The 27,699-nt window shown below is 55.6% G+C and overlaps 2 protein-coding genes across 5 annotated transcripts; both read right to left on the minus strand.

Moving 5' to 3' along the window:
- Window positions 1–616: 616 nt before the first annotated feature.
- Window positions 617–7,520, minus strand: DMWD (DM1 locus, WD repeat containing). Of its 2 annotated transcripts, XM_023649933.2 has the most exons (5): window positions 7,009–7,520; window positions 5,634–5,816; window positions 2,359–3,627; window positions 1,472–1,546; window positions 617–1,151 (listed from the first exon to the last, which is right to left on the minus strand). In XM_023649933.2, exons 1-5 carry the CDS (start codon window positions 7,447–7,449, stop codon window positions 1,104–1,106), a joined length of 2,016 nt encoding a protein of 671 aa, XP_023505701.1. In that variant the 5' UTR covers window positions 7,450–7,520; the 3' UTR covers window positions 617–1,103. The 2 variants fall into 2 exon arrangements, with proteins under 2 accessions (XP_023505701.1, XP_023505702.1); XM_023649934.2 differs by lacking the exon at window positions 1,472–1,546.
- Window positions 7,521–9,202: 1,682 nt separating this feature from the next.
- RSPH6A (radial spoke head 6 homolog A) lies at window positions 9,203–27,669 on the minus strand. Of its 3 annotated transcripts, none has more exons than XR_011421902.1 (6): window positions 26,809–27,638; window positions 23,397–23,631; window positions 14,812–15,576; window positions 13,142–13,286; window positions 12,406–12,567; window positions 9,203–9,592 (listed from the first exon to the last, which is right to left on the minus strand). XR_011421902.1 is itself a non-coding variant. In XM_023649936.2 (6 exons), the coding sequence occupies exons 1-6, from the start codon at window positions 27,480–27,482 to the stop codon at window positions 9,355–9,357; spliced, it is 2,175 nt and encodes a 724-aa protein (XP_023505704.2). In that variant the 5' UTR covers window positions 27,483–27,669; the 3' UTR covers window positions 9,203–9,354. The 3 variants fall into 3 exon arrangements, 2 of the variants coding, with proteins under 2 accessions (XP_023505704.2, XP_070079145.1); XM_023649936.2 differs by having other exon boundaries at window positions 12,406–12,523; window positions 26,809–27,669; XM_070223044.1 differs by lacking the exon at window positions 9,203–9,592 and adding an exon at window positions 11,605–11,749 and having other exon boundaries at window positions 12,406–12,523.
- Between the last annotated feature and the right edge of the window lie 30 nt (window positions 27,670–27,699).

Raw genomic sequence — 27,699 nt, forward strand, 5'->3', positions numbered from 1 at the left:
AACAGAAACATTTCGGGGGGTGGAGGGCGGAGCGGGAAGACACCACTCCCCGCGGCTCCGCTCCGGAGAGCCAGCCAGGAGGGATTTTCGTTGTTCTTTCCAGGGGTGGACAGTCCCCCGGAGGAAGCCATGGTCTCCAGGCGGCTCTGGACGCCCGCGCCTGGGCTGAGCCAGGTCCGAGGGAGCAGGAGGCCGTGACTTAGGCTCAAGGAAGCTCACTGGGCACCTCGGGAGCCGCCAGGGGACCCCATCTGGGCAGGCCCCTGTGACAGCTGATGTGGCTGGTTTGGGCACTTTGAGACAACTTTGAAAATCCTGCTGAGGATTCAAGGGGCCCTGGAGGCTGTCTTTCCTGGAGAGCTTGGGGGCCGAAGGATGCTCTTGTGTGTCCAAAGGGCCCTGCCCAGGGCTGGTCAGGCGGGTCTGCCAGCCATGTGCCCCGCACATCCCTCCTCCAGCCCGCAGTTTTTGCTGCGAGTAAAGGGGGCAGGGGGAAATGCGGGGGGGGGGGGGGGGAGGCAGGCCCAGCTCTGCCCTGCGTTACAATGGACCAGTGGACCGATTCGAGGACACACACACCTCCTCCACACGTCTGCGCAAGGGAACAGAGACGCTGTGAAAACAGGGAACTTTAGTATAAATAAGAGCTCCTGGGAGGCAGGGGGACCCCGAGGGGCTTCCATAATTTAACACGCTTCAAAAGCACGAACGACAGCACGGGCGGGCGGGCAGGGCGGCCCCTACTCGACCCGGGACGAGGGGCACACCATGGAGCTGGGGCTCTGGCAGGGGGAGTTTCTCCCCCGGGAGTGACCAGTCACATGCTGGGGACAGGGAATGAGGCTAACACTGATGTCTCAGAGGAGGGCTCATGGTACTTGGCAGTGGGTGGAGACAAGGCTGAGGCCACACAGGCCACTACAACCCCCAAGTGTGGGCCAGTCGGGGGGACCCTCTGCCCCCCAAGTTTGTGCAGGGTGGGGGACTGGAGCAGTCCATCCGTCATGGTTAGTCTTGTTAATACGTTGATCCATGAGGTCAGCGGGGAAGGTTATGGCTAGGAGGCGGAGGGCATGGGGTGGGGGACCCCGACATCCATGGCTTCACACCACTGTGCCGCTCGGGGAGTTGCCCGGTTGGGAAGAGATGCCCTGGGGAAGACGAGGGGAGAGAGGAGGATTAGAGACACCCAGGGCTCCTGCCAGCCCACGGGGAGGGAGCCAGCCTGGCCTTGCCCTTCAGTCCACCCCTGACCCCCAGAAGCCGCTGCTCTAGGCTTGGGAACTGACGTCTCGGCTAGCTCCCCTGTGCCAGCAGGCGGCACTTGGATACAACAGTTAACGTCCGCGGTGATGCTGAGCGAGAGGATGGGGTGGAGTGGAGGTGGGGAGGGGGGAAACTGGAGTCCCCTTCTGACCTGAGGGGGTCCTGAGATTCTGGGGGAGGGGTAGGAACTCAGGGACAGTCCTACCTCTACCACTGACTTGCTGGGTGACCTGGGCCAACTTCCTTCCCCTGTCTGGGCCTCGGCCTCCTCGTCTGTGAACTAGGGAGACAGAGGGCTCTTTTTCAGGGCTGGCCAGACTCCCCACATCCCCGTCCCCTGCCTGGGAGGCTCCGAGATTGTGCTCTAAGTTCTAGGGGTTCAGGACCCTACGATTCCAAAACTGCCCTTCTGAGGAACCAAGCCGTGGCCCTCAGACTTGGCCTCCTGGGCACCCGAGCCCAAACCTTGAGGAGCCGAGACCTCTGAGACCACAGCTCCGAAGTCACATCTACTGGGACCATCCTGAAGCCCAGGGCCACCTCAAGAGGTGGGCACACCCACCCCCCCACCCATCTCCAAGCCTCCCTGTCCTAAGAGGTGACGGAGGTCAGAGAGGGCCAGTGACTTGCCCTAGCTCACACAGCAAGCAGAAGCGCAGGACTGGACCCTGAGCCTGGGGTCCCACAGCCCGAGCTCCAGCAGCGGGCTCAGATCCCAGGGTGGAATCTGGGCCCGCAGGCTCAATCTTGCCCACAGAGCTTGACCCGCAGTATTCAAACAGTTTCACCATTTAGAAAGCATATTTTTCAGCGATACAGATTTGGCTTCAAGCAACAAGCAGTAAGACCTGACCATGCTGGGCCCACTGGCTGCCCTTCTGATGGCCAGCCATGGTCCCCACCACTCCCAGCTCTCTCTTAGACCTCACCCTCTCTCTGCTGCCTGTCACTCTGAGATCTGAGAGGTCTTGTTCTGAGACACTACGATTTCCATGGCTTCCCTCATCCCACAGGGCTGGAAGCTGCGACAGTGACAAACCCTCTGCCAATGCCCGCTCATCCGGGGGTCTGGGGAGTCTGGGGGTGACTCACCGCCTTGCCCGGCCGGGCCCAGGTGCAAATGAGGCCCTCCTGGCAGGCGGTGATGATGCAGTCCTCCAGGAAGAGGAGGACAGTGAGCCGCTCCTGGGCGATCTTCTTGCACACCAGGGGCTCGAGCAGCGGCACCTCGTGGATGCGCGGGCACAGCGCGGTGCCCAGCACCTTGGCTGGGTCCAGCCGGCTGCGGGGGGCGGGGCCGCTGGGCTTGTCCCCGCCGCCCCCGCCCCCACTGCCGCCCCTGCTGATGTTGCCCAGGCTGTGGTAGCGCTTGTGCTCCTTCTCGGCCCCCCGGTCCCGCCGCTCCTGCAGCGTGAGCGTGGCAAAGCGGCCGATGCTGAATGGTGTGCCCGGCTCTGTCGCTGCGCCCGGGCCACCTGCCTTGCCGCTGCCTGCTGGGTGCGGCAGGCTGTTGGAGCGGGACAGCGAGCGGGGCAGGGGCCCAGGGCCTGGCTCAGCACCCCGAGAGCTGCTGGCAGCGGGCGGCGTGGTGCCAGGCGTGCCGGGGAGGGTGCGGGTGCGGGCCAGGGGCGGGTGGGGGTAAAGCACGTCTTCAGTGAGGTCCCACAGGCAGAACTGCGTGTCCTGGCCGGCTGAGCCAAAGCGGTAGGTGATGGAGCCCGCCTTGGGCAGCGGGGAGAGCGGGGCTCCCCCACCGGAGCCTGTGCCCCCGGCCTCAGGCTCCTCCTCCTCCTCGCCACTCCGTTCCCCGTCACCACTGGCTGCGGCCACCTCCTCGGCCCTCGTGGTGTAGGGGTCAAAGGCCACCGCGTTGACCCAGGACTTGTGGCCGTGGCCCCGGGCCACCACACGGCCCTCGGTGAAGGACCACACGGTGACCAGGTCATCCTCACCCCCCGTCACAACGTAGCGCCCGTCAGGGCTCCAGCACACGCAGAGCAGGCCCCCAAAGTAGCTCTTCATGAGCCCACGGAGGAGCATGGAGTCGAAGTGGAAGACGCGCAGGCAGCCGTCCTGGCTGACACAGGCCAGGTGCCGGCCGTCGGGCGAGAAGGCAAACTCGTTGAGAGGCCCCTCGCCCACCGCCCACTTGGCCAGTGGGTTGCGGGGCGCCTTGCTCTTGGCGGCGTAGACGGCGAAGCCCTCGCCCTGCTTGAGCAGGCTGTACTGGGGCGGGGCCGAGGCGCACGGGTGGCTGACGTTGTACAGGTACAGGTGGCCGCTGGCGTGTGATGCCAGGAACAGGCTCTCTGACTCAGGAAGCCACTTCAGATATGTCACCTTGGTCTTGTCAATCAGCCGCTGCCAGGGGAGACAGTGGGGGTTGGGAGAAGGCAACCGGCCGCTGGCAGACCTCCTCCCCACCCTGGTACCCCGAGATGGCCGTGAGACATGGCCCGAGCCTCCTCGGAGAGGAGCTCCCTCACTGGGGCAATGGACGGACACCAGGTCATGAAACGCCTGGGAAGAAGGGCTGCCTGTGCGGCGGCCATGGGGAGCTCCACGGAGCCCCAGTGACCCCTCTTTGGCAGGGGGCCGTCCTGCCTTCCAGAGAACTGTTGTCTATCTGTCTAACCCTGTCACCATCTTTACCATGTCAGGCCTAAGGCAAGAAATCGATTCAGAGTATCAGCTCCCCCAAGGAAGGGACCTTTGTCTATTTGGTTCACGTCCCAGCCCCGGAGCACAGAGCAGTGCACACAGGAGGCGGCTGGAAGTATTTCCTGGACACGGGCATGACTACCCCATCTCGCCAGCTGCCCATCTTTGCTCCTTTCCCCCTCACAACTCACATCCACTCTTTCACCAATACCCAGAGCCTCACCTCTTCACACCCCCACCCCTAACTCCAATCCCCCTGGTCCCAGCTGCCACCAACCCTGCCATGGCCTCACCAGCTGCCAGGCTGCCACTGCCCGAGTCTGTTCTCCACGCGGTTGAGAGAGATGCTGTGCAAGTGGCAGGCAGCACCTGCCGCTCCCACTCTGAGCACCACGGCCGCCCTTCTCGACCAGGGTCCAGAGAGGACCCAGCCCTGAAGGCCTTAGGCAGCCACCGTACGTAGGGAGTTCACTTCCCCCTCAGCTACCTATAGCACTTCTGTCTTGGGAGAATTTCAAAAATAACCAAACCATTTCTGGGTTCTGTGGTTGGAGAGAGGTTCTAAAAGCCTTTTCCATGGCCTTCCAGATTCTCCATGACCTGGCCCCTCCCAGTTATTCTCAGAGCTCATCTACCACCCATCCGCTCAATAATGGCTCTGGCCGCACGGCCTGGGTGCTGTCCTGCGTCTGGGCCTCTGTCCAAGCTGTGCCCTCTACTCAGAATGTCCTTTCCCAATAACTTTTCTGGCCTCTTTCAGGCCTTTCTTTCCGTGTCACCACCCAGTGAGGCCTTGCCTGCCTACCCTAGGTAAACCTCACCAAGCGCCCCCCAGCCCCTCGGCTGCCGGGGTGCCCTCCACAGCGCTCAGCTCTCGCTGACATACAGCGGCCTTGACTGAGCTGATAACCGTCTGCCTCCCCAGCTCGATGCGGCTCCAGACACGGGGCCCTCTCTGTCTGTTCTGTCCACCAAGATGTGACAGCCCCAGTGCTCAGGACATGCCTGGCACAGACAAATGCTCAAGAAACACTAGGTGAAGGGACGCGCCGGTGCATCTTCCACTCCCTCCCTCCTGCCGTTCACGCTTTCTGTGCCGTGGAACAGCTCCTCTGAACAGAGATGCGGGACAGGAGCAGGCCCTGCCTCAGAGAAGGCTATTCGCTGGCATTTCCTCTTGTGCCAAGTCCGCCCAGGACCGAGCGGTCTCCACATACGATGTGACGACAGTCCCGTGAGGGAGGAAGGAGAATCCCACTTGGCAGAGGAGGAAAACTGAGGCTCAGGAGGAACCGTAACCTTTCCAAAAACAGATGGTAATAAACGGTGCAGCAGGAATTTGAATCCAATGCCCACAGGGCCCGGAATTTGAAGAGCAAGGGTTCCGGCTTCAAAAAAGTCCTAACCAGTGACTAGCCTCAGTTCCCTAACCTGCAAAATGGGCAGCACGATCCCTAACCCACGGGTTGATAAAACTCCAGGAGCGCTGTGTGCAGCGTAGGGCTAACACAGCACGGCGCCGGGGCACAGGAAGCGCAGCTGTCATCACACTAGCTGCCGGCTGTCACCCCTCCCACATATCTGTCAGTCCATCCTTCTTCTCTCCCTCAGGCCTACAGTGCTCCCTGGTAGCAACAGTCTTACCACAGTGTGTGTGTGTGTGTGTGGTGGGGTAGCAGTTCTGGGCCCCGGGGGCCCACAATCACCTCTTCATTGAACAGCTTGCTGGTGTCCTTCTTGATGAGATCCAGGTACTGCACCTGGCCGGCTGAGAACCCCACCAGCAGGGAGATGGTCTCTGTGGCAGCGGTGAACTGGTTGAAGTCGTGGCAGGTGGGCTGGGTGCCCTTATAGATCCGCTTGTCAATTGGCTTGTTGAGGTCAATGGACTTGAGCGGTGGGAGAAAAGGAGTTAATGGCTTCTATCACCGAGAGGAAGGCAGAGGGTGTTGAGGTTGGGGGAAACCACGAAGAGGAAGCAGGGTTAAGTCCCTGAGGGAAGTGGGTAGGAGGATGGGTGAGTGGGCAGGGAGCGGGGCAACCACAGACAGGAAGGGGGACCTAAATCACAGACAGACAAAAGAAACAGACAGCAAAGATTTCCCCGCTCCGCACGAGACCACAGTGCCTCCCCAAACCTGGATTCCCCCAACTTCAGCACCAGGGTTCAGGGTCCCCACAGGCCCTGAGCTCCGATTCCTTTCCAGTCCTGCCCTATGACCTCAGCAACTCCCCTGGATCTTAGCACCACAATATTCCAAGCCCCTCGAAACTCAGGGTCACCCAAATCACCAGGACTCCAAAGCTCAACATGCAGCATTCCCTTCACTTTGGAGTCCCTAAATCCCAAGACTCCCATCACAGTTAGGAACCCACAACCCTCACGGTCCCCCACATTTTAGGTACCTTCGTCACCTCTGGGCTCTCAGGATCCCCATCACTTCTGGGGACCACCATAAACTCTAGGGGTCTCGTCCCCTCTGGCGCCTACATCACTTCAGAGACACCCATCACGCCTGAGGATGTCCCCTCTGGGCTCTCATCAGCCCCAGCTCCCATCAGCTCAGACATTCTCATTTCCTCTAGGACTCTCATTACCTCCAGAACGCCAATTTTCTCTAGCACCCCATTCACCTTCAGCATCCCTATTATCTCCAAGCCCCATTCACTTTTGGGCTCCCCAAGTCTCAAGAATCCCCCCCCACACACCTTCTAGACTGCAATACCCCGGCGTTCCCCATCACCTCGGGACTCTTCATCACCTGCACAATGTCTGCCACCCAGAAGCCCGGAGGATCCCATAGCATCTCAGATTCCCCATCACCTCCAGGATACTCACCATCCCCGAGGCCCCACGCATAACCCGGGCATCCCGCACGACCTCAGGGTTTCCCATCACCTCCAAGATGCCCAGCCACCGGGGGGGCCTCCCATCACCTTTCAGAATCCTGTATTACCTCCAAGAACCCTTTCCCTCGGGATGTCCATCACATCTAGGATGCCCATCTCAGGGCCCCATATCAACTCAGGGTGCCACCCCCCTCCTCTAGCACCCCGGGCCCCACGAGGCGGGCCGCTCACCCGTTGGCTCCCGCGGCGGCAGCAGCCCGGGTAGAAGTAGAGCTCGCGGCCCAGGTTGAAGCACACGCGGTCTCCGCCGGCGCCCAGCCCCGCGGGCGTGGCGGGCGGCTCCCCGGCGCCGGCGGCGTCGGGCTCCCCGAGGCGCACGAGGCTGAGGCGCACGGCGGGCAGCGCGGGCCCGGGCCCGGGGCCTGCGGGCGGCGGAGACGGCGCGGGGCCCGCGGCGCCGGGGCCGGAGGCGGAGGCAGGGCCGGGCGGGGGCTGCGGCGGCTGGGGCGGCGCCGGGGTCTGGGCGGAAGCCGGCCCCGACCTGCGAGCGGCGCCGTCGCCGGGGAGCAGCTTGTAGAAGCCCTCGCGGGTGCGGAACTGCGACTTGATCTCCGCGCAGTCCCCCATGGCGGCGCCGGGGCCCGAGCCGCCCTCCGCGCCGCCCGCCGCCATCTTGGGCGCCCCCCCGGGCCCCGCCGCTGCCGGACCGCCGCCCGCTGCCCGGCCCCCTGCCGGAAGCCGCGGGCCCGCGCCGGAAGAGGCGGGGTCGTCGCCAGGGCGACGCCTCTTGGATTGGCAACAGGGCCGGGAGGCGGGAGGGGCCCGGGCCGTCGCTCGGGTAACGGTTCTGGGGCTGTGGGCGGGGCGAAAAGGTGGGCGCGGCTTCCGTGCTTGAGCCCGACGTGTGGTTGGTTGGGGGGGCGGGGCCCGCAGGAAGGGGGCGTGGCCACCCGGAAAGCACAGGCGCATAGCAACGGCGCCCTGGGAACCGTTTGCCTAGCAACGGAGAGACCCTCAAAAGAAGGCCTCGTCTGTATCCGGGACGTCACAGATGACCCCAGGTGACCCTAGTGTCTCCACAGACCCCCAACATACCCTCTCCTGACCGCCAGTGTTTCCCACTGACATCTTAAAGTCCCCAACTGGCATGGCATCTCCAGCCATTCCTTCCCACCCCTGATGATGCCCCAAATCTCGCTGATCCTCAGCGACCCATAAAACTCCAAGGCCTTTGTCCGACCCACTATGTGCTTAACGCTAACCCCAAACGCCTCCACATTTTCCACCAACCTGCAATATCTATCTCTGTGACTTCACTATCTTCGACAATCTCACTCAATGAAACAAAATTTCATCGATCCCCACAACCCTCCAGTGTTCCAAGGATCCACTAGTAACCCCAGATCTCCTCCTGATCCCAAAGGCCCCCCAGTCCCCATCACAGATCTTCCCAGACCCACTATTCCATGGCCTCCCAGATTTCTCCCAGAGGCATCTGTACTCAAGTCTGACAATGAACTTGACATCTTACTCCAAATCTTAACCCTCTCCTGTGTTCCTATAATAGGGCCGGCAGTGTCATCCCCCACAGTCACCCAGCCGGCAGACCTCCATGTCTCTCTAGATTTGCACTGCTTGCCTTCACCCCTGCTTCCAGTCCCCAAGTCTTTTGCATTCTGTCACCTGAATTCCTCTTTTCCAGTCCCTTCCTCTGCATAGCCCTGGTCCAAACTTCTCCTCTCCTGCTCTAAATCCCCTGCATCAGCCTTGTCTCTGCTCCCCCAGACTCCTCATCCCTCTATCTACCCTCCCCTTGGGGTCTAGAGAGGTCTTTGTAAAGCATGAATATGATCAGGGCCCTCCCCTGCTCAAAGCCCATCTATGGCTCCCTAGTGCTTTCAGGGCAAAGTTAAGCCCTGAATGATCTGTTTCTGCCAACCTCTCTTTCCAACATGATCTCTCACCACTAACTCCTCATACCACGTCCCCAAAAATGAAGTTTCAGAAACTACCCCAACACATCACACTCTCTCTTGCCCTTGGGTCTTTGCACATGCTGCTCCCTCTGCTCGGAATGCCCTTCCTCACTCTGCTCTTGAGCCTTGAAGAGTCGGCTCAGGGGCTCTGGCAGTCTCCTGGGCCCCCCCACCTGGATTGTCATTGCCTGGGGATGCGTCTGTCTCTCCTGTGGAGTGTGCGCTCCAGGACAATAAAGCTGAGGCCCTTGGTCACCTGTGTCCACAGTGAAGGGCTGGGCTGACAGGAGGCACTTCAATGGTTGCTTGATGGCCAGATGAATGAGTAGATGACACAGGTGGGAGAGACTGTGCTGGGCAACGTCTGTTCCCAGCAGAGCCCCACAGCCTTGTCTTGGAGGCCGTGTCAACAAATGAGGTAAACGAATGAATGAATGGCTCAGCCCTAATGCCATGGGGACGTTTTATTAGAGCAGCTGCCTTCCTTTTCGACCCCTGCTCTCCGGGCGCAGAAAGCAAACCAACAGAGAAAAAACAACACCTAACTGCGTATCAGGGAAAACCTGCTATCAGCCTGCTCGGGGCAGGGGGCCGTGGGGCCTCAGTCATCTGCGTCCTCATCCTCGTCTTCGTCCTCCTCCTCCTCCTCCTCCTCGGCGGTCGCCAGGGCGTGCTCCTGGGCAGCCTTGAGGGCCTGCTCCTCCTCCACCGTGGGGTCGCTCATCTCCATGATCTCGGGGCCGCTGGGGTACTCGTGCTGGATGGGGCCCGGCAGGGACGGGTTGAAGTTCTCGGGACTATATTTGTGGCCCCAGCCGATGTAGATGTTCTCGAACTTCCTGGAGGGACAGTGAGACACAACACTGGGAGGTCGTCCCTCTAAGGGCCCAGGCCGGACTTTCACTAAGAGCAGGACCCAGCACAGACAGGAAGGGTGAAGTGTGCCCACCGGGCTCTCTGTTCGCTTGTTCACGCCCTATTTACTAACCATCTACCAACAAATTTCCTTCTGTTATCAATTCCTAGTTTCCTTCCAGTGTGGTCAGAGACCACAGATTTTGTACGATCATGGCTTTTAAATTTATTGAGACTTGGTTTATGGCCTAGCAGACGGTCTATCCCGGCAAATGTTCCACGTGCCCTTGAGAAGAATGCGTATTCTGCTGTTTGTTGGGTGGAGTGGATCTTATTTAATTTTAATTAATTTAAATTTAAACAATAAAACTGATACCCAATTGGAAAATGCCTAAGTAAGTCTGGGACAACTCGGGGACATGAATCTACTTTTGCAACTGTAAAAGTGACGAAATCTGAATGGGGTCAAGTGTTTCTGAAGAAAAGTTAGCATCGAAATTGCGATGTGCTGTAAGTGTAAACCTCACACCAGATTCCGGAAAAAAAGAACGTAAAATAGCTTGTTAATAATTTTTACATTATTGATTTCATGTTGTAATGATAATACTTTTGGTATTTAGGGTTAAATAAAATATATTACTGAAATGAATTTTGCCTGTTTATTTTTACTTTGTGAACGTGGCTGCTGGAAAATTTAAAATGACGTAGGTGGCTCGTATTTTCTGTGTGCTGGACAGCGCTGGTGCCAATGTGGGACCTCACAGTGTGCGGTTAGACAGGACCCCCTGCCGTGGTGCCCACGTTCTGGAGGGAGGAGACTCATTATAAACAGGGACATGACTGGTCGGGTCCCAGCCAGCTGACCTCCCCCCAGAATTTTAACTAGGGAAGAAAATAGGAGTAAATGGGAGCGATGGCAGGGGCCTGAGACACAGGGAGGGGACACAGGGAAGTAGAGGGAGAGAGAGGGAGCTTGACCTTAGTTCACAGCCTTGCCATTCCTCAGAGGATTGTTTTCCTCGGAGCCTCCAAACACCCCGCTTCCTTGGAAGCGCCCGGCCCCAGCCCGCCCTGGTTCCCGTGCTCCAGGAACCGGCAGCCTCACCAAGAGGCTGAGCTTGCTAGGAAGGCAGAATCTCAGGGTCCACCCAGACCCTCAAACCCAGAACCCGAGATTTAACCAGACTCCCCCAAACCCCCAGCGAGTCCTAGGCACTCACAGTTTGGGAAGCTCTGGTCTAGAATGTTCTGCCTGCTTTTCCCTCCATTTACTTCTTTCTTTCCCCAAAGATTTCAGATCAAGGCTGCTTTTCCCAGGAATCCTTCCTTGACCCCCTCAAGACACGACAGTTATGAGCTGTCATCCATCCCTCCCTGACCCACCATACAGCTGGCAAACAGTGATGTTCAAGAGTCTTTTATAAAGAAAAAAATGCACGGATGAATGGATGGGCATTGGATGGATGGTGGATGGGTGGGAGGATAGGTGGTGGATGGGTGGTGGACGGATGGTGGATGGGTTGGAGGATAGGTGGTGGGTGGGTGGGTGGATGGGTGGTGGATGGATGGTAGATGGGTGGGAGGATGGGTGATAGATGGGTGGTGAATGGGTGGGAGAATGGGTGGTGGATGGGTGGTGGATGGGTGGGAGGATGGGTGGTGGATGGGTGGTGGATGGGTGGGTGGATGGGTGGTGGATGGGTGGTGGATGGGTGGTGGATGGATGGTGGATGGGTGGGAGGATAGGTGGTGGGTGGGTGGGTGGTGGATGGATGGTAGATGGGTGGGAGGATGGGTGATAGATGGGTGGTGGATGGGTGGTGGATGGATGGTGGATGGGTGGGAGGATAGGTGGTGGATGGTTGGGTGGATGGGTGGTGGATGGGTGGCGGATAGGTGGGCAGGTGGGAGTGGGGAAAGGATGGGTGAGTGGAGCTCCAAGTTTGGATTTTTTCCTTTCAGAAGGATGTTGGCAAGTGAAGATGTGCCCAGAAGAAGGGCTTTGGCTAAGGCAAGCAAGCCTCTTCTCTGCTTCTGGAGGAGAAAACAAATAATTGCCAAGGAAGTGGTTAAATTATCAAGATGACATGAAATCACAGCCCGGCTGTGAACCATCGTAGCCAATACAGCGCAGGTTCATCCTTGAGATGGAAAAAAAGAGTCTGTGAGAAACCGTCACGCCATCTGGTGGACAGAGCTGGTAAGTCAGCCCGTCCCCGCTGCAAGGCAGGGATGGGCCAGGAAGAAAGGCTGAGGAGCTTGCCGGGACTGTGGAGCCATGGATGGGAAGGTGCAGGAATGACTTTGGCCTGCCAATCTTTTGGGAGCAACTGGTGGGGGAAGATTTCTGCCCATAGAGAGGAGACCCTTCAAATGGGAAGAACTGTCCAGAGGGTCCAGGGAGGGAGTTAGCTCTCCAGAGACGAGACTCTATTCCTGTTAGGGCTGCCCCAAAGGAGTCTGCTGAGTCCTGTCTGGCTCCGTGACCCATGCAGCAGGAAAGCCAGGGCCAAGGGACCGGAGATCCAGGTTTGAATCCTGCACATGCTGTGTGACCCTAGGGCAGTTCCTTCCCCTCTCTGATCCTCCATTCTCTCTCCAAGAGGCTCACACTTTTGGTCTGGGATTTCTCCTTTTAGCCCTAGTGGAAGCCCTGGGAGCTGAGTGAGAGGGTGAGCCCTGGGGCCTTCTGGAAGGGGGTCTTCCCAATCTGCCCACCCTGGCGAGCTGCCCCACCCGGCCTGGCTCGGAAGAAGTTGTAGGGGCTCCCTCTCCTGGGCGGCACTAGGAAACCTACTTGCCGATGGCGTAGGCATAGGCCCCCGGCCAGAGATTGGAGCGCACGACGGCCACGGAGTACTGCGGGCAGAGGCTGCAGGACAGGCGCGTGGTCCAGGGTGACGTGTGCAGGATTTCTGCAGGGGGCAGAGAGCACCAGGGAGGTCAGAGGCTCAGCTCGCTGGAGGGGAAGCAGAGAGAAACAAGGAGGGGAGCAAAGAGGGAGAACAAGGAGGGGCATGAAGGGAACGGTGGTGTTGGAGCTCCGGCTCTGGACCCCTCTCTCGCTGGGTGGCCCCAGGAAGCCACTTCACCTGTCTGAGCCTCAGTGACCACACCTGAGACCTGAGAAATGGAGACAGACATCTCAGAGGAAGCCTCTGCTTCTTCCTGGTGCCTGAAACCCCAACCTCGGGAGATTCCAGTCCAGTCTTCCGAAGTCCAGCTCAAGGCCTGCCTCCCCTGGGGAGGCCTTCCTAACTGTCTCTCTCTCTCTCTCTCTCTCTCTGTCTCGCCCCCAGCCCACATGGGACTCGAAAGACCATAGCCCACCCTCTAGGCCATTGCCACATGCCAGACACGGTTCACGAGATGGCTGCGTTCCCATTACCCCGTGAGGGAGGCACCGTCACAAGGCCCACTTGATGGATGAGGGAACCGCAGAGGCTGGCACAGACGCCCTCGGCCGGCTGGCTGCCCCGCCCTGTCCCCCAGTCTCCCCGGGCTGGCAGAGGGCGAGGCGAGAGGACCCTCACCTGCATCTTCCGAGAGCGGCGTCAGCAGCGGGGGCCCGATCTCCTGCTCCACCTCCTCAACCCCCTCGTCGGCCTTCTCTTCCTCCTCCCCCAGCTCCTCCTCCTCCTCTGTCTTCTGCAAAGGGTTCACCCAAGTGCAGCGGCCCTGGAGGAGCGGGGGAAGGTCAGGCGGCACCCCTGGGGGGCAGAACCCGGCCTGCTCCCTCGGAGAAAGTGAAGGGCCATTGGGGGCTTGCCCTGTCCTCAGGGACCCAGGCCTGGGCAGGAGGACAGGGTTAGCCGCACAGGTAGGGGGAGAGGGGGCTGAGAGAGCTGTGGTGGTGCCCCCGTCAGCGCATTCATTCACGTAGTTATCGTGTATTTAATGAGCACCCACTACGTACAGGCACTGTTCTAGCAGTAGGGGTTACATCCTTGGGAAGAGAGACCCCCACATCTCTGTCCTGTGGAGCTGACATCCAGCAGCCCATACGATCCTCTGCCTGCTCTTCTGTGAAATGGGGTGTCATGGGTACCTCCCTCGTTGGCTTGTTGTTGGGTTACATGAAGACCTGATAAATGTTTGTTGAGTGAATGAACAAACCTAAGTGCACAGCGTAGGGCTGACTTCAGTTCCATCAACTATGAAATGGGAATGATAGCTGTACTGGCCTCAAAAGGAGTTATTTGGATTCAATAAGACATCGTGGGGTCAGGGCCGGCCCCGTGGCCAAGTGGTTCAGTTCACGTGTTCCGCTTCGACGGCCCGGGGTCCGCTGGTTTGGATCCTGGGTGCGGACATGGCATCGCTCATCAGGCCATGCTGAGGCGGCGTCCCACATAGAACTAGAATGACTTACAACTAGGATATGCAACTATGCACCGGGGCTTTGGGGAGAAAAAAAAAAAGGAAGATTCGCAACAGATGTTAGCTCAGGGCCAATCTTCCTCACCAAAAAGCAAACCTTAACAAAAACCCCAAAACATCGTAGGGTCAATGAATGTTTAGTGAATGAATGAATAAATAAAAAGTTCTTAGCACACAGCAGGTGAGTCCTTGAATGAATAGTTGGTGAATATAAAGTTCGGACACATTACACATTCACCCAATGCAGGTCCTTGATCTCTTACCCACAATTCCAAATCTGAAAAGCTTTGAAAACCAAAAGTTTTTTCATGAGTCACTTGGCAGTAACCTTGACCTGAACTGATGAGAGGCTATTCAGGTGTTGCATATGCTATGTGCACTGTGTCAACTTTTTTTTTTTTTTTTTTTTTTGCTGAGGAAGATTTGCCCTGAGCTATCTAACATCTGTTGCCAATCTTCCTCTATGTTTTATGTGGGTCGTCAAACAGCATAGCCACTGACGAGTGGTGTAGGTCTGCACCCGGAACTGAACCTGGGCTGCTGAAACGGAGCGCAGCGAACGTAACCACTAGGCCACAGGACTGCCCCCTGCCCCGCGTCATGTCACCATTTTAAAATCTGAAAAATTCAGAATCCCAAGATGCCTCTGGCGCCAAAAGTTTCTGGCAGGGGGCTGTCCACCAATACCTCTTGAACAGGTGAAGGAATGGATGCGTGAATGTTATTGAGCACCATGTCTAGCAGGGGGTGGGTACTTGGTATCATTGTCGGGGAGCCACCCGCTTCCTCTCTGGGCGGGGAGGCAGGAGGCCCCGCTCCTCACCTGCGGCAGGATGTGCTGCCTGTGATGCACCCAATTGGCCAGGGAGTCCACCAGCTCGAGCACCGGGATGCCCTCAAAGTCGGCGTTCTCCTCGTACGTGTCGCGCCCGGCGCGGCCCTCCTCCTCCTCGTCGCCCTCCTCCTCGCCAAACTGGTAGAAGCCGAGCGGGCTGATGTGCGTGGCTGCCGAGATGCGGGCGATCTGGGCCCGCAGGTAGTTGGCCTCGTTGCCGGGGAAGGGCGGGTAGCTGATGACCGGCGCGTCCAGGCGGCCGGTGAAGAACTTCTTGATCTTGCGCGCGTGCACGATCTGGGCGGGCGTGACGTGCGGCAGCCGCGTCCACGGCCGGCCTGGCTCGTTGCACACGAAATACAGGAACTTGTTGGTGCCCGAACGGCTCTCCTCCTTGGGGATGACCGGCGGCGGCTTCCACGTGGGCTTGGGGATGACGTCGGTGACCTTCTCCTCGTCCTCCTCGCCCTCCTCCTCGCCGTGCGCCTCCGTGGCCTCGCCGCCCTCCGTCAGCTCCTCCACCTCCTCCTCCTCCACCTCCTCCTCGCCCTCCCGGAACTCCACCTCGGCCACCAGGTAGCTGCCGCTGAGCCCCAGGATCTTGCCCCAGAAGCGGCACGTGCGGATGGGCTGCTGCTCCACCAGCTGCTTCAGCGCCACGAAGATGCGGAAACTCTCGTCTGAGCTCAGGCCCACGCCCGCCTGTTCGAAGTAGAAGGCTGTCTCCATGATGTTGGGCACTGCAGTCTCGGTCTACAGAGACGGGGTGAAGAGCAGAGGGCAGAAGGCTGAAGCCCTGCTCCCTGGCCTGACTCTTCCAGAGTCCAGAGAGCGAAACCCCTCTGTAACCCAGCTGGCTTATGAAATCGCTTCTGGCCAGTGAGATGTAGGGGCCAGTCCTAGGGGAGGATGTCCCTTGTTGGAAAAGAAAAGGCAAAACCACGCTAGGAGAAAACCCTTTGTTCCTTCATCCTTCCCTCTTTTTCCTGCCTGGAATGGAATGTGATACCTGGAGCTACAGCTGCTGTCTTGGGACCATGAGGCAACACATGTCCTCTACCCTAATGGTGGTGGAGCTGAAAGGTGGAAACTGCGTGGTCCCCCAGGCATCACTGAGCTGCCTTACCTCCCCTGGGCTTCTTGTTCGATGGGACAAAGAAGCCACTTCTAGTCATGTTTTCTGATACCTGCAGCCAAATGCACTCCTAACAGATATCCCAAATCTCATAGCAAATTAAGAGAAAAGGCAAGTTTTAACTCCTAGAAGAAAATACAGGCAGTACACTCTTTGACATCGGTCTTAGGAGCATGTTTTCAAATACCATGTCTACTCAGGCAAGGGAAACAAAAGAAAAAATAAACAAAGGAGATTACATCAGACTAAAGAGCTTCTGCAAGGCAAAGGAGACCGTGAACAAAATGAAAAGATAACCCACCAACTGGGGGAAAATATTTGCACATCATATATCCAACAAGGGGTTCATCTCCATAATATGTAAAGAACTCATACAACTCAATAACAAAAAAATGAACAACCCCATGAAAAAACGGGCAGAGAATATGAATAGACATTTTTCCAAAGAAAATATACAGATGGCCAACAGGCACAGGAAAAGATGTTCAAGGTCACTAATTATTAGGGAAATGCAAATCAAAACTACAATGAGATATCATCTTACACCCATCAGAATGGCTATAATTAACAAGATGAAAAATAATAAATGCTAGAGAGGATGTGGAGAAAAGGGAACCCTCACACACTGCTGGTGGGAATGCAAACTGGTGCAGCCACTATAGAAAATAGTATGGAGATTCCCCAAAAAATTAAAAATAGAAATACCATATGACCCAGCTGTCGTATGACTGGGTGTTTATCCAAAGAACTTGAAATCAACAATTCCAAGAGACTTATGCACCCCTATGTTCACTGCAGCATTATTCACAATAGCCAAGACATAGAAGTAACCCAAGTGCCCATCACCCGGTGACTGGATAAAGAAGATGTGGTGTATATACAATGGAATACTACACAGCCATAAAAAAGACAAAATCATCCCATTTGCAACAACATGGATGGACTTTGAATTTTGTTAAGCAAAATAAGCCAGACAGAGAAAGGCAAACACTACATGATTTCACTCATATGTGGAAGATAAACAAACACATGGACAAAGAGAACAGATTAGTGGGGAAGAACCAGAGGGGAAGGGGGTCGGAGGAAGGGAAAAAGGGGTAAAGAGGCACATATGTGTGATGACAGATAAAAACTAGACTACTGGTGGTGAGCACGATGCAGTCTATACAGAAACTGATATATAACAAAGTACCCCTGAAATTACACAATGTTATAAACCAATAGGACCTCGATAAAATAAAAAAATGAATAAATAAAAAGAAGGAGAAGAGGCAGGGCTCGAACCCAGGAATCAGTGACGCTGGAGGATGGCGGTGGTAAGTCCCACCCTCACTGCCTCCCCCTTCACCGTCTGCTTTGTTCAGGAAGTGAGAGGGAGAGAGGAGGCCCAGAAAGAGAGGGAGAACAAGGAGAAGAAGCGAGTTGAGGGCTGGGGCTGGAATACAGTGAAGTCTGGGTCTAGCTGCCCCCACATCCTCATGCCCACAAGGCGGTTCCCAACACTTTTTTGTTTACTCAGCCCAGAAATCTTTATTAAAGACCCAGTGGGTGCCAGCCCTGCTAGGGCAGGCTCTGAGATATACCAGAGAACAAAAGAGATAGGGTCCTTCCTCATGAGATCAGCATGGGGACACACACGGCCCAGACCAAGGAGACCACACGCTCTGTCGCCAGAACTTGAATCAGGATGGAGAGAGTGGGGTAGGCAGAATAATGGCCCCCCCCAAAAAGATGTCCATGTCCTAATGCCTGGACCTGTGAGTATGTTCTCCTCCGCGGCAAAAGGGACTTGCAGCTGTGATTAAAGTGAGGGTCTTGAGTTGGCGGGGATGACCCTGGACTGTCGGGGTGGGGTCCCACATCATCACAGGAGTCTTGGTGAGTGAAAGCGGGAGGCAGGAGAGTCTGAGACGATGTGCTGACAGGTGCAGAGATCAGAGGCAGAGAGAGATCTGAAGATGCAACGCTGCCTTTGAAAATACAGGAAGGAATGTGCGGCCTCTAGAAACTGGAAAAGACAAGGAGACAAATTCTCCCAGGAGCCTCCATTAGGGAGGCAGCCTGGCTGACAGTGACTTTAGTCTGGCGAGACCCGGTTTGGAATCCCGAACTCCAGAACCGTGAGGTTATACATGATGCTGTCGCAAGTCACTGAGGTATGGTAATTTGTTACAGCAGCCATAGGGAACGAGTGCACGGGCCAACTTCTGCGTGTGGCTGGAAAAGAATCGTGTAAACGTGTCGTGGACGATTAACTGCACATGGAGAGATGCCTGAGGCCAGTGAGCAGAGAGAAAGAGAAAATGGAGGGTCAGAGCTGGTGGGCTCAGGTCCAGCTATTCCTGCAGCCCACCCAAGTGCCCTGATTCTGGGAGATGCCTCGTATCTTTCTGATAAATCCTCCCCCTTATTTTAGCGAGCTCTGGCGGGTGTCTGTTATTGGAAACCACATAGTCTTGACTCATATGCCCATTCATCCCCCTTAACTTGGCTCTGGGGAAAAGGCTTGCCTGTGGTCCAAGAAAATGTATCACAAAGAAAAACACATACACCCACTTAAGTCAGGGGGAAAATCAGATCAAAGAGATGAGTTTCTCATTTAAGGACTGTGGACGGCTTCCAGAAAGAACAATGATCGCCACCAAGCAATTGGAAACTCAAGGTAATAAAAAGTTTCAAGGTGAACACGTTTTCTCCAGTTCCTTTATACGGCCGTTGGAGTCACTGGCCATTTTTCGTGAAAAAGATGAGCATTCTAGAGCTAATACGTGCAATTCCTAACTTTTATTAGGCACGCTAAAGACTATTTGTCTCCCATTTCAAATGTACTGAGACACCTTTCAAAGGGCTACATAAATGATAAAATGGTACAGTACTTTGTTAGGAATGCTATAACGTACCGCGAGAGAGGCGGCTTAAAGCACAGAAATGCATTGTCTCAAGGTTCTGGAGGCCAGAGGTCGAGATCAAGATGTCGGCACGGTTGGCTCCTTCTGAGGTTTGGGAGAACCTGTCCCACGCCTCTCTCCTAGCTTCTGGTGGTTTGCTGATCATCTGTGGCCTTCCTGGCTCTGTAGCAGCATCACCCCGCTCTGTGCCTTCGTGTTCACGTGGTGTTTTCTCTGTGTGTGTGTCTGTGTCCAAAGTTAACCCTTTACGCGGCCACGAGTCTTGTTGAATTAGGGGCCCACCCTCCCCCAGTATAATCTCATCTTAACTAATTACACCTGCAACGCCTCTAGTTCCAAACGAGGTCCCATTCTGAAGTCCTGGGGGTGAGGACTTCAATATATGAATTTGCAGGGGGGCCGGGGGCGGACACAATTCAACCCATAACAGATGGGCAGTGTGAAAATGAACGGTGATGCTTAAATTGTGCCAGCTGATGTAAAAGATTTGGCGACAAGCATACTGAGGTTTCTTTCTAAAGGTATATACTGCATTCCCATGTTTTTTTTAAAGCTCAGTGTGTTAACACTGAGTTAAAACGAACAATTTATTGCATCTTCTTTCTATGCTTGCTCGAGATACTATTGTTCACAAGTGTTTGAAGTCCCCTCCCCACAGCAGGATTGTACATTCCCACCCCCAGTGAATTCAGGAGTGGCCATGTCACCTGCTCTGACCATTTGAAATGGCAGTGCAAGGGACAGGCGTCACACGCAGGCAGAAGCTGTGAGGACCCACGGGGGGTTGTTACGCCCTCTTTCTCCTTCTCTGCATCTGTGGAAGCCCATGTCACAAGGGAACCTCCCTCGCCCTGGGTCCTCGAGCGGCTGATGAGCAGAGTCCTCCTGCCAACCCTGGGTGGGCAGGTGGGGTGGGCGGGAAATAAACTGTGTGGTTCTAAGCCACTGAGATTCTTGGGCTGTTTGTCATCTCAGCTTGTCGTGGCACACCCTGACGAAAACTCTGTAGGAGGAGAATGGTTATTTTGAAAGTGGTTCTGGCGGCTTCCCTCAATCTTAAACACCACGCAAAAGCTTGTTTGCCTAATTGACGTAGACATCATTGACGCAGGACGTAGAGTCCAAACCCAATGCCAAGACTCTCCGTCTTGCAGCCAGGAAGCCAGGAGGGAAGATAAGGGAAGGAGCATAGGAGACTCTCTCTGGGGTGCGTGCCTGGTTCGTGAGCCGATGGCCATCACCCTCTTTCTAGGAAGCTCTCCATCCACATGACAATGGAATGTGTCCTCACCAACCATGTTTAAATAACATCATCCTGTGCTTCCGGCCACTGTTGATGGAGGAAGAGTAGACAGCTACCCTAAAGGGACAGCTCAGACTCGGCTGCCCTCCCCCTGCAATTTGTGACTGGGCAGACAGGAAGGACAGCAGGCATCTCCTTGCCTCCAGATTATTCCCTTGGCACAGCTGGGTTTGAACCCAGGTTGGTCAGGCTCCCGTGCCCCTGATCCATAACCTCTCTACTTCCTGTGGCCAGAATCTTTCTTTCTCCCAGTTTCCAGGAAGATCCTATCTATGATTGGGGAGAAAAGATTTCCTAGTGGTAACTGGATGGAATTTTCAAAAAGTAAACTGGGGAGCTGTGGGGTGACCGTACACTGCCAAGTGGAGGAGGTGGGTGAGGAGAGAGGAGCAGAAGTGAAATATGAGCACTGGAATCCCTGACTGCCAGCTCAGTCCTGGGCCCAGCCACACCCCAGCCCTTGGGTTCCATGGGGTCAGTCACTCTCAGCTCACTGAGCCAGCACCATCCTCAACCGCTTTCTCCATTGCTGGCCTTCTGCAGGCTGGAGAAGCTCCACGGTCACTTTCCCAGCCTCCCTTGCAGCTGGAAATGGCATGAGACCCAATTTGGGCCAATAAGATGCCAGCAGAGGTTTTCTGAGAGGCTTCTGGGGAACTTTTGCGCCCCTGATTTAAAAAAAGGAGGGAGGCGGAGACTCACAAGGAAAAGCTCCCTCCCTCTCTCTCTCCCTGTTTGGGCCACTGGTGTAGGGATATGATGTCTGGAGCTGCAGCAGCCATTATTCGAACGGAGAGCGACAAGCTCAAGGACCAAATGTTGACATGATGAAGAAGGCAGAGCAGAAGGCAGGAAAGAGCCAGATTCTTCACGACCTCATAGAGATGCTGCCCCAACTCTGCCCACTCTTGGGGAAGTGAAGTAATTCTATGTTTTGCTGAACTGCTTGGGCCATTTTAATCCAGCTCTTGCAGCCCAGAGGGAGCCTTACTGACTCCATCGGCCAGAGATAGGGTCTATACCCAGGCTTCTATGATGCTGAAAACCGCTCTCTTGGTTCTGGGGGGGAGGGGAGTCCGGGGTGAGGGGAGAAGAGAGTTCTGGGTGTCCCTTCGCTGGGAAGCCACCCTGCCAGCCCTAGGCTGCTTGCACCTGACTATCAGGTGTGAGGAAAACTTCTATCTTGTCTAAGCCACTTGTCTCCATTTCTCTGACATCATCTCCCTGCCTTCAGGTGACCTGGGTTGTGAAACAAGTACAGCAAGGTGTTAGCTTTTGGAACGTGACCCAACAATACTAAAGTTAGTCTAAAATTATCAATGTGAGAATAGTCAGGAACTTTTCAAGACAGAGGCGCAGTGATGGGGAGCCTTATGCTACCAAACAGCCATACTTGCTGTGCAGCCGCTGTACCCATCAAGCTGGAGAATTCTAGGGCTGAAAGCCATCCGCAGAGCAAAGGCACAGCATAGAGAATCCAGAAACAGACCTGACTCCATAGGGGTGGAAATAAATGGTAGAGGTGGCAGTTCAAAGCAGGGGGGAGAGAATGGATTTTTCCAGAAATGTTGGGCATCATGGCTGGCCATTCGGAAGAAATAGAAAAATGAGAGAGATGAGAGCCCTGCCTCCCGTCTGACAGAAGAATAAATACAAAATGCTAAATCACGGATTTCTTTCGAGTCTTTTCCCAGAAATACGCACAGGCCACAAACGCCCACAGTTTGGCCCTTCTGCAAACCTCACAGGAAGAAGTCCAGCTCCGCGCTAAGGGGGCGGGGCCTCAAGGACCGGCCGCTCGAAGGGGGCGGAGCCTCGAGAGAAGCGGGGCTCTAAGGGGGCGGGGCCTCTAGGGCAGAGCGTTCTAAGGAGGCGGGGCCTTCAGTGACTTGGGATAGAGGCGCGTGCGACCTGGAGGTGTAGGGGGAGGCAGCGTGCAGTTCCAAGGGGGTCTCCCAAGGAGAGACCGTTGATCTGAAATTTAAACCACAATCTCAGGTAAAACTGTCCTTCCTGCCTAAGACTTGGATTCCCACCTGCGCTCTGCTCACCCAAGCACTCATTCCTTTGGCAGACTGTCGTTCCCGCGTTCTCTCGCCATCCCACCCCACTGTCGCCAGAATCCTAGAACCTCAGAAGCATAGAAGCGAGCACAGGAGCCAGCCCCGTGGCCAGTGTTTAAGTTCGCTTGCTCCCCTATCGCGGCCCAGGGTTTCGCTGGTTCGGATCCTGGGCGCGGACATGGCACCGCTCATCAGCCCACTTTGAGGCGGCGTCCCACATGCCACAACTAGAAGGACCCACAACTAGAATATACAACTATGTACTGGGGGGATTTGGGGAGAAAAAGCAGAAAGACAAAAAAGAATAAGATTGGCAACAGTTGTTAGCTCAGGTGCCAATCTTTAAAAAAAAAAAAAAAAAATGCGAGCACAGGCCAACGCATCTGCAGACAGGGCAGAAGTTGCAGCGGGGCCTCTGGAAGTCGTGGTCCTGCCTTCCTAGTCTGGTCTCCGCACTTCCTAGCTGCCTTGCTCTGAGCCGAAGTCCTTCCTCTACAGATAGAAATAATAAAGAGTGCTTGTCTTACAGGATTGTTTCAGGGACGAAACCAGACAGTGCTCCTAAGCTCTTAGCAGGGGGCCTGGAGGTGTCAGAATTATCTTAAACAGACAGTCCTCCGTAAATGCTGCTTGAAGGAGTGAACACTTCGCCCAAATTTTAAGCAGTCGTCCAATTCTGGAAACAGAACCGGGGACATAAATATTCTGAGGATAGTAGAATATTAAAGAGTCACGGGTGGAAGAATTCTTAGCCGGTCCCAACTTACAAAAGGGGAAACTGAGTCTAGGGGCTAGGGGGCAATTCAGTGTTGAGAGACTATTTTCTGGAGGGAGAGTAAGTGCTGGAAGGAGAGACCAGCCTCCACCTCCACATGGCAGCTGGAGTCAGCTTTCTAAGGCAGAGCGGACTAGCCTTTCCTCTGCCTCAAACCCTTCCACGGCAGTCCACCGGCCTCAGGAGAAAGTCCTAGCCCCTTAGCCTGGCGTTCAAGGCCCTCTGTGATCTGGTCCCAGCCCCCTCCGCCGGGTGCACACTCTAGACTGAAATCATTCATGTTTCTGTGGTGCCCCCCGCTCCCCTTACCTCCAGGCCTCAGCACAGGCTATGCCTAAGGCCGGGCCCCCCTCACCTCGTGCACGCCCCTCCCCACTGGCTCACTTACCACCTCCTCCTCCATGTCCTGCTCGCCTTCACCGCTGCCGCCCCGGACAAACAGGGCCTTCTGCCTCTCGGCCATCTCGTAGGTGAGCTGCATCTCCGGGTCGTCCCGCAGCGTGTCCAGCTTGGGGTGGAACCACTCCCACTGGGCGGTGCGGTTCAGCGACTCCAGGATGGACAGGGGGTCCTCGGGCCGCTGGTTCAGGATCTTGGTCAGCAGGTTCACAAGGTGCTCGTACCTGCCTCCCGCGGGAGGGAGTGGGAGGCAGGGGACATCACTCACTGAGCTCACTGCTGTGTGTCTGGCCCCGTGCCTGGCACTGGGGACACAGTAGAGAAGAGAAAGGGTCCCTGCCCTGGTGGAGCTGACCACCTGATGATGGAGACAGAATTTAACCAAATATGCAAATTACATAGTGTGTCAGGGGGTGCTAATTTCTGTGGAGACAAATAAAGCAGGGAATGGGAATGCCAGGGAGAGGAGACACTTTGCAATTTTAAATAAGGGGGCCAGAGAAAGGCCTCACCAAGGTGACATTTAAGCTGAGACCTGAATGAAGTGAGCAGGCAAACCACGCTGATACCGGGGAGGGGAAGAGCTTCAGTCAGAGGGAACAGCAGGTGCACAGGCCCTGAGACATTTTATTTTATTTTATTTTACTTTTTAAAGGGTACGTCATTTGATTTTTTTTTGAAGATTTTTATTTTTTCCTTTTTCTCCCCAAAGCCCCACCCCCCCCACCCCGGTACATAGTTGTATACTCTTCGTTGTGGATCCTTCTAGTTGTGGCATGTGGGACGCTGCCTCAGCGTGGTTTGATGAGCAGTGCCATGTCCGTGCCCAGGATTTGAACCAATGAAACACTGGGCCGCCTGCAGCGGAGCACGCGAACTTAACCACTCGGCCACGGGGCCAGCCCCGTGAGACATTTTATGAATCAAATATGATCTTAATACCAAAACTCAAGGAAACTAGGGGAAAGAAAAATTCTATGCTAATCTCATTTAGAAATATAGATACTGAAGTCCTGAGCAAGATATTAGCAAAGGACATGCAGCAACTTCTCCAAAGGATGACACACCAGGGTTAAATCAGGCTAATAAGAGGAATGCAAGACTGGACTGATATTAGGAAAATAGACAAAAATATGATTCATCATGTTAATATGTTAAAGGAGATCTGTAAAGGGCTGGCCCCGTGGCCAAGTGGTTAAGTTCGTGCGCTCTGCTTCAGTGGCCCAGGGTTTCACCGGTTCGGATCCTGAGCACGGACATGGCGCCGCTCGTTGGGCCATGCTGAGGTGGCATCCCACATGCCACAACTAGAAGGGCCCACAGCTAAAAAGACACAACTATGTACTGGGAGGCTTTGGGGAGAAAAAAGAAAAATAAAATCTTAAAAAAAAAAAAAAAGGAGATATGTAAGATCATCTCGACAGGTGCAGAGAAATAGTTTGCTGACATCTAACACCCGTTCATGATTTTTAAAAACCTAGCAAACTAGGAATAGAAGGTAATTTTTTATAATCTTATAAAGGGTAGCCACAAGCAACCTACAGCACACACCAAACATAAAGGAGAAAGATGAATATTTTCCCCTGTGAGATTGGGAGGATGCCTGCTTTCTTGACTTCTGTTTAATACTGCACTGGAGGTCCCAGCCAATGCAATCTGACATGAAAAAGGAAAGTCAAAGGATTGGGGAGGAAGATGCAGAGGACGTGATTGGGTGTGATGTACAAAGGCCTTGAGCTGAGGGTGTGCCCGGCAGGTAGGAAGAACACTGAGGAGGTCAGTGGGGCTGGTGGAGTGAGGGAGACGGGTTGTGGGAGGAGAGCAGGCTGGAGTGATAACAGTATGGCTTCCATTCCCGCAAGTCAGGCACTGTGCTGGGCACTTGAGAGCAATGTTAAATTCTCACCACCATCATACGTCTGAGGAACAATTATGATCCCCACTCTCCAGATAAGGAAACTGAGGCTTAGAAAAGTTGAGGTCACAGTGGTAGCACAGCCAGGATTTGAAATCAAGTTGGTCTGACTTCAAAGCATGTATATCTAACCCTCTGCAGTGTGGAAACCCTTTGGCGGCAGTCTTGGGTGTGGGGGAGGACCATCACTGAATTGGAAGGGTAGGGAGAGGTCAGACTTTGGCCAGGGCTTTTCAATAAAGGACCTTTAAGATCCCAAGGGCCGGAACTGTTGGGAAGAGCTAGAGGTTAATTTGGACTAGACTCTAGGATCTGAGGTAGGAGCTGACTATAGATGAAATTTGGAGAGCGGGCAGGGGCTGAATTATACAGGGCCTTGAAGGCTCTTGTGAGGAGTGTGAACCTTCTGAGGCCACTGGGGAGCCCCGGCAGGCTCTGGCCATGGGAGGGATGGGGTCAGCTTTGTGCTTTAGCAAGACCTGTTACTTCTCCAACCTCATCTCCTCCTCTTCCTCCCTTAGTTCCAGTCAAACCGGCCTCCTTGCTGTTCTTCAAACACAGCCAACCTTAAAGCCTTTCAACTTGTTATGTCTTCTACCTGGACCACTTCCTCCAGGGCATCCTCAGCTCCGGCAGGTCCCTGATCAAATGTCACCTCCTCAGAGGCACCTCCCCTGACCTCATGCTATTTAATATGCCCTCCCTATCTCCTCTACCCTGCTTATTTTCACCTTAGCTCTTTTATTTATTTATTGTTTTGAGGAAGATCAGCCCTGAGCTAACTGCTGCCAATCCTCCTTTTTTTGCTAAGACTGGCCCTGAGCTAACATCTGTGCCCATCTTCCTCTACTTTATACGTGGGACGCCTACCACAGCATGGCTTGCCAAGTGGTGCCATGTCTACACCCAGCATCTGAACCAGCAAACCCCAGGCCACCGAAGCAGAACATGCACACTTAAGCGCTGCGCCACCAGGCCGGCCCCTACCTTAGCTCTTATCATTTATTATATTTATTGTCCATTCTCCCATTAGAATGTGAGCTTCGCGAGGAGGTAATGGGGGCAGAGAGGTGTATTATGACTGTGCTAAGTGGCCTTGGCAAGTGCCTTCCCCAGGCAGGAGGGTTTAGTGGATAACGGTCTCAGGGAGCAAATTACTTGTGCCAGAATCCTGGCTCTGCCTCATCCTAGTTGTGTTATCTTGGATACGGGACCTACTTTCTGTCTGGGTTTCCTTCTCTGTAAAATAGGGCAGGAGATGTGCTAATCTCAGCCGTGAGAACTAGATGTTACTGTGTGAAGTGCTGGCACAATGTCTGGTAAGTCAATGCTCGCTGTTGGTAGCATTTACTCCCTGACTCCTGGGCTGTGAGACGCCCCGAGTGGTCGCTGGTTCTCCATGAGGGGCGATCCCCTGTCTGCCTGATGAGACCCCAGAGCCTGAGACAGGGTCCCACGCCCCCCACCCCTCCAGGCCCCCTCTCACAGGCTGAGGTTGCAATTGACGCTGGTCTGCAGCAGGTAGGCCTTGGCGTTCTGCACTGCCAGCTCCCGAGGCTCGGGCTCGGGCACCTGCATACTGAAGGACATGAAGCCCAGCTCAGAGGGTGAGAACTGGAGGGCAGGGTCATCTCTCATGTAGGGCCCGTGCTGGGCGCTCGCGCTGAACTGCAGGTCTTCTCTCTGGTACATGCTGAACTGGCCCAGGAGGTCGGGCCGGGGCTCCTGGTAGGCAGACTCCAGTTCTTGGAAGACGTTGCCTCGGCCATGCTGTAGCTGCTGCATTAGGCTGGCGTTGCCGGGGACCTGGATGCCGCCTCCATCCAGGTAAGGCTGGGGCAGGAACTCCGAGGGAAAGCCCGTATTCAAGGACGGGTACTCCATGCCACCCAACTGGGCTTCCTCAGCCTGGAACATGGCCAATTGCTCATACGGACTCAGGCTGGCCCCTTGTGACCAGCTCTGGAGGTTGGCCTGGCTCTCCAAGATCTCCTGACTGCTCCGCAGGACCTGGGCGTCCAGCGGCATCTGTTGCACCCCGTCGGGGACCGCGGGCGGGAGCTGAGCGCGTTCCTGACTGCGCTGCTCAGAGACCTGGGAACTCCTCCGGCTCGAGGGCTGCGGGGCAGAAGGATCAGGGGCGGGCGGCGGGTCCCCCATGGTTCAAAAGGGGGTTGCAGACTTCTCGGAGGAAGGCTTGCAGACAGGCAAGCCAGACCAGTCGCCCGGTTGTACTCGCCGGGCGGCAGCCACGCCGGCAGCGCCCGTTTCTAAGGGGGCGGGGCGGGCCGTTAGGGGGGGCGGGGACGCCGGGCCGAGGAGCACGCTCCGCGCAGGCGCAGCCCTCGCCCCGCGCCGGGCGGCCTCCAGCCTTCCA

Source organism: Equus caballus, chromosome 10 (genome assembly GCF_041296265.1).
Source record: "Equus caballus isolate H_3958 breed thoroughbred chromosome 10, TB-T2T, whole genome shotgun sequence".
Classification (NCBI taxonomy): domain Eukaryota; kingdom Metazoa; phylum Chordata; class Mammalia; order Perissodactyla; family Equidae; genus Equus; species Equus caballus.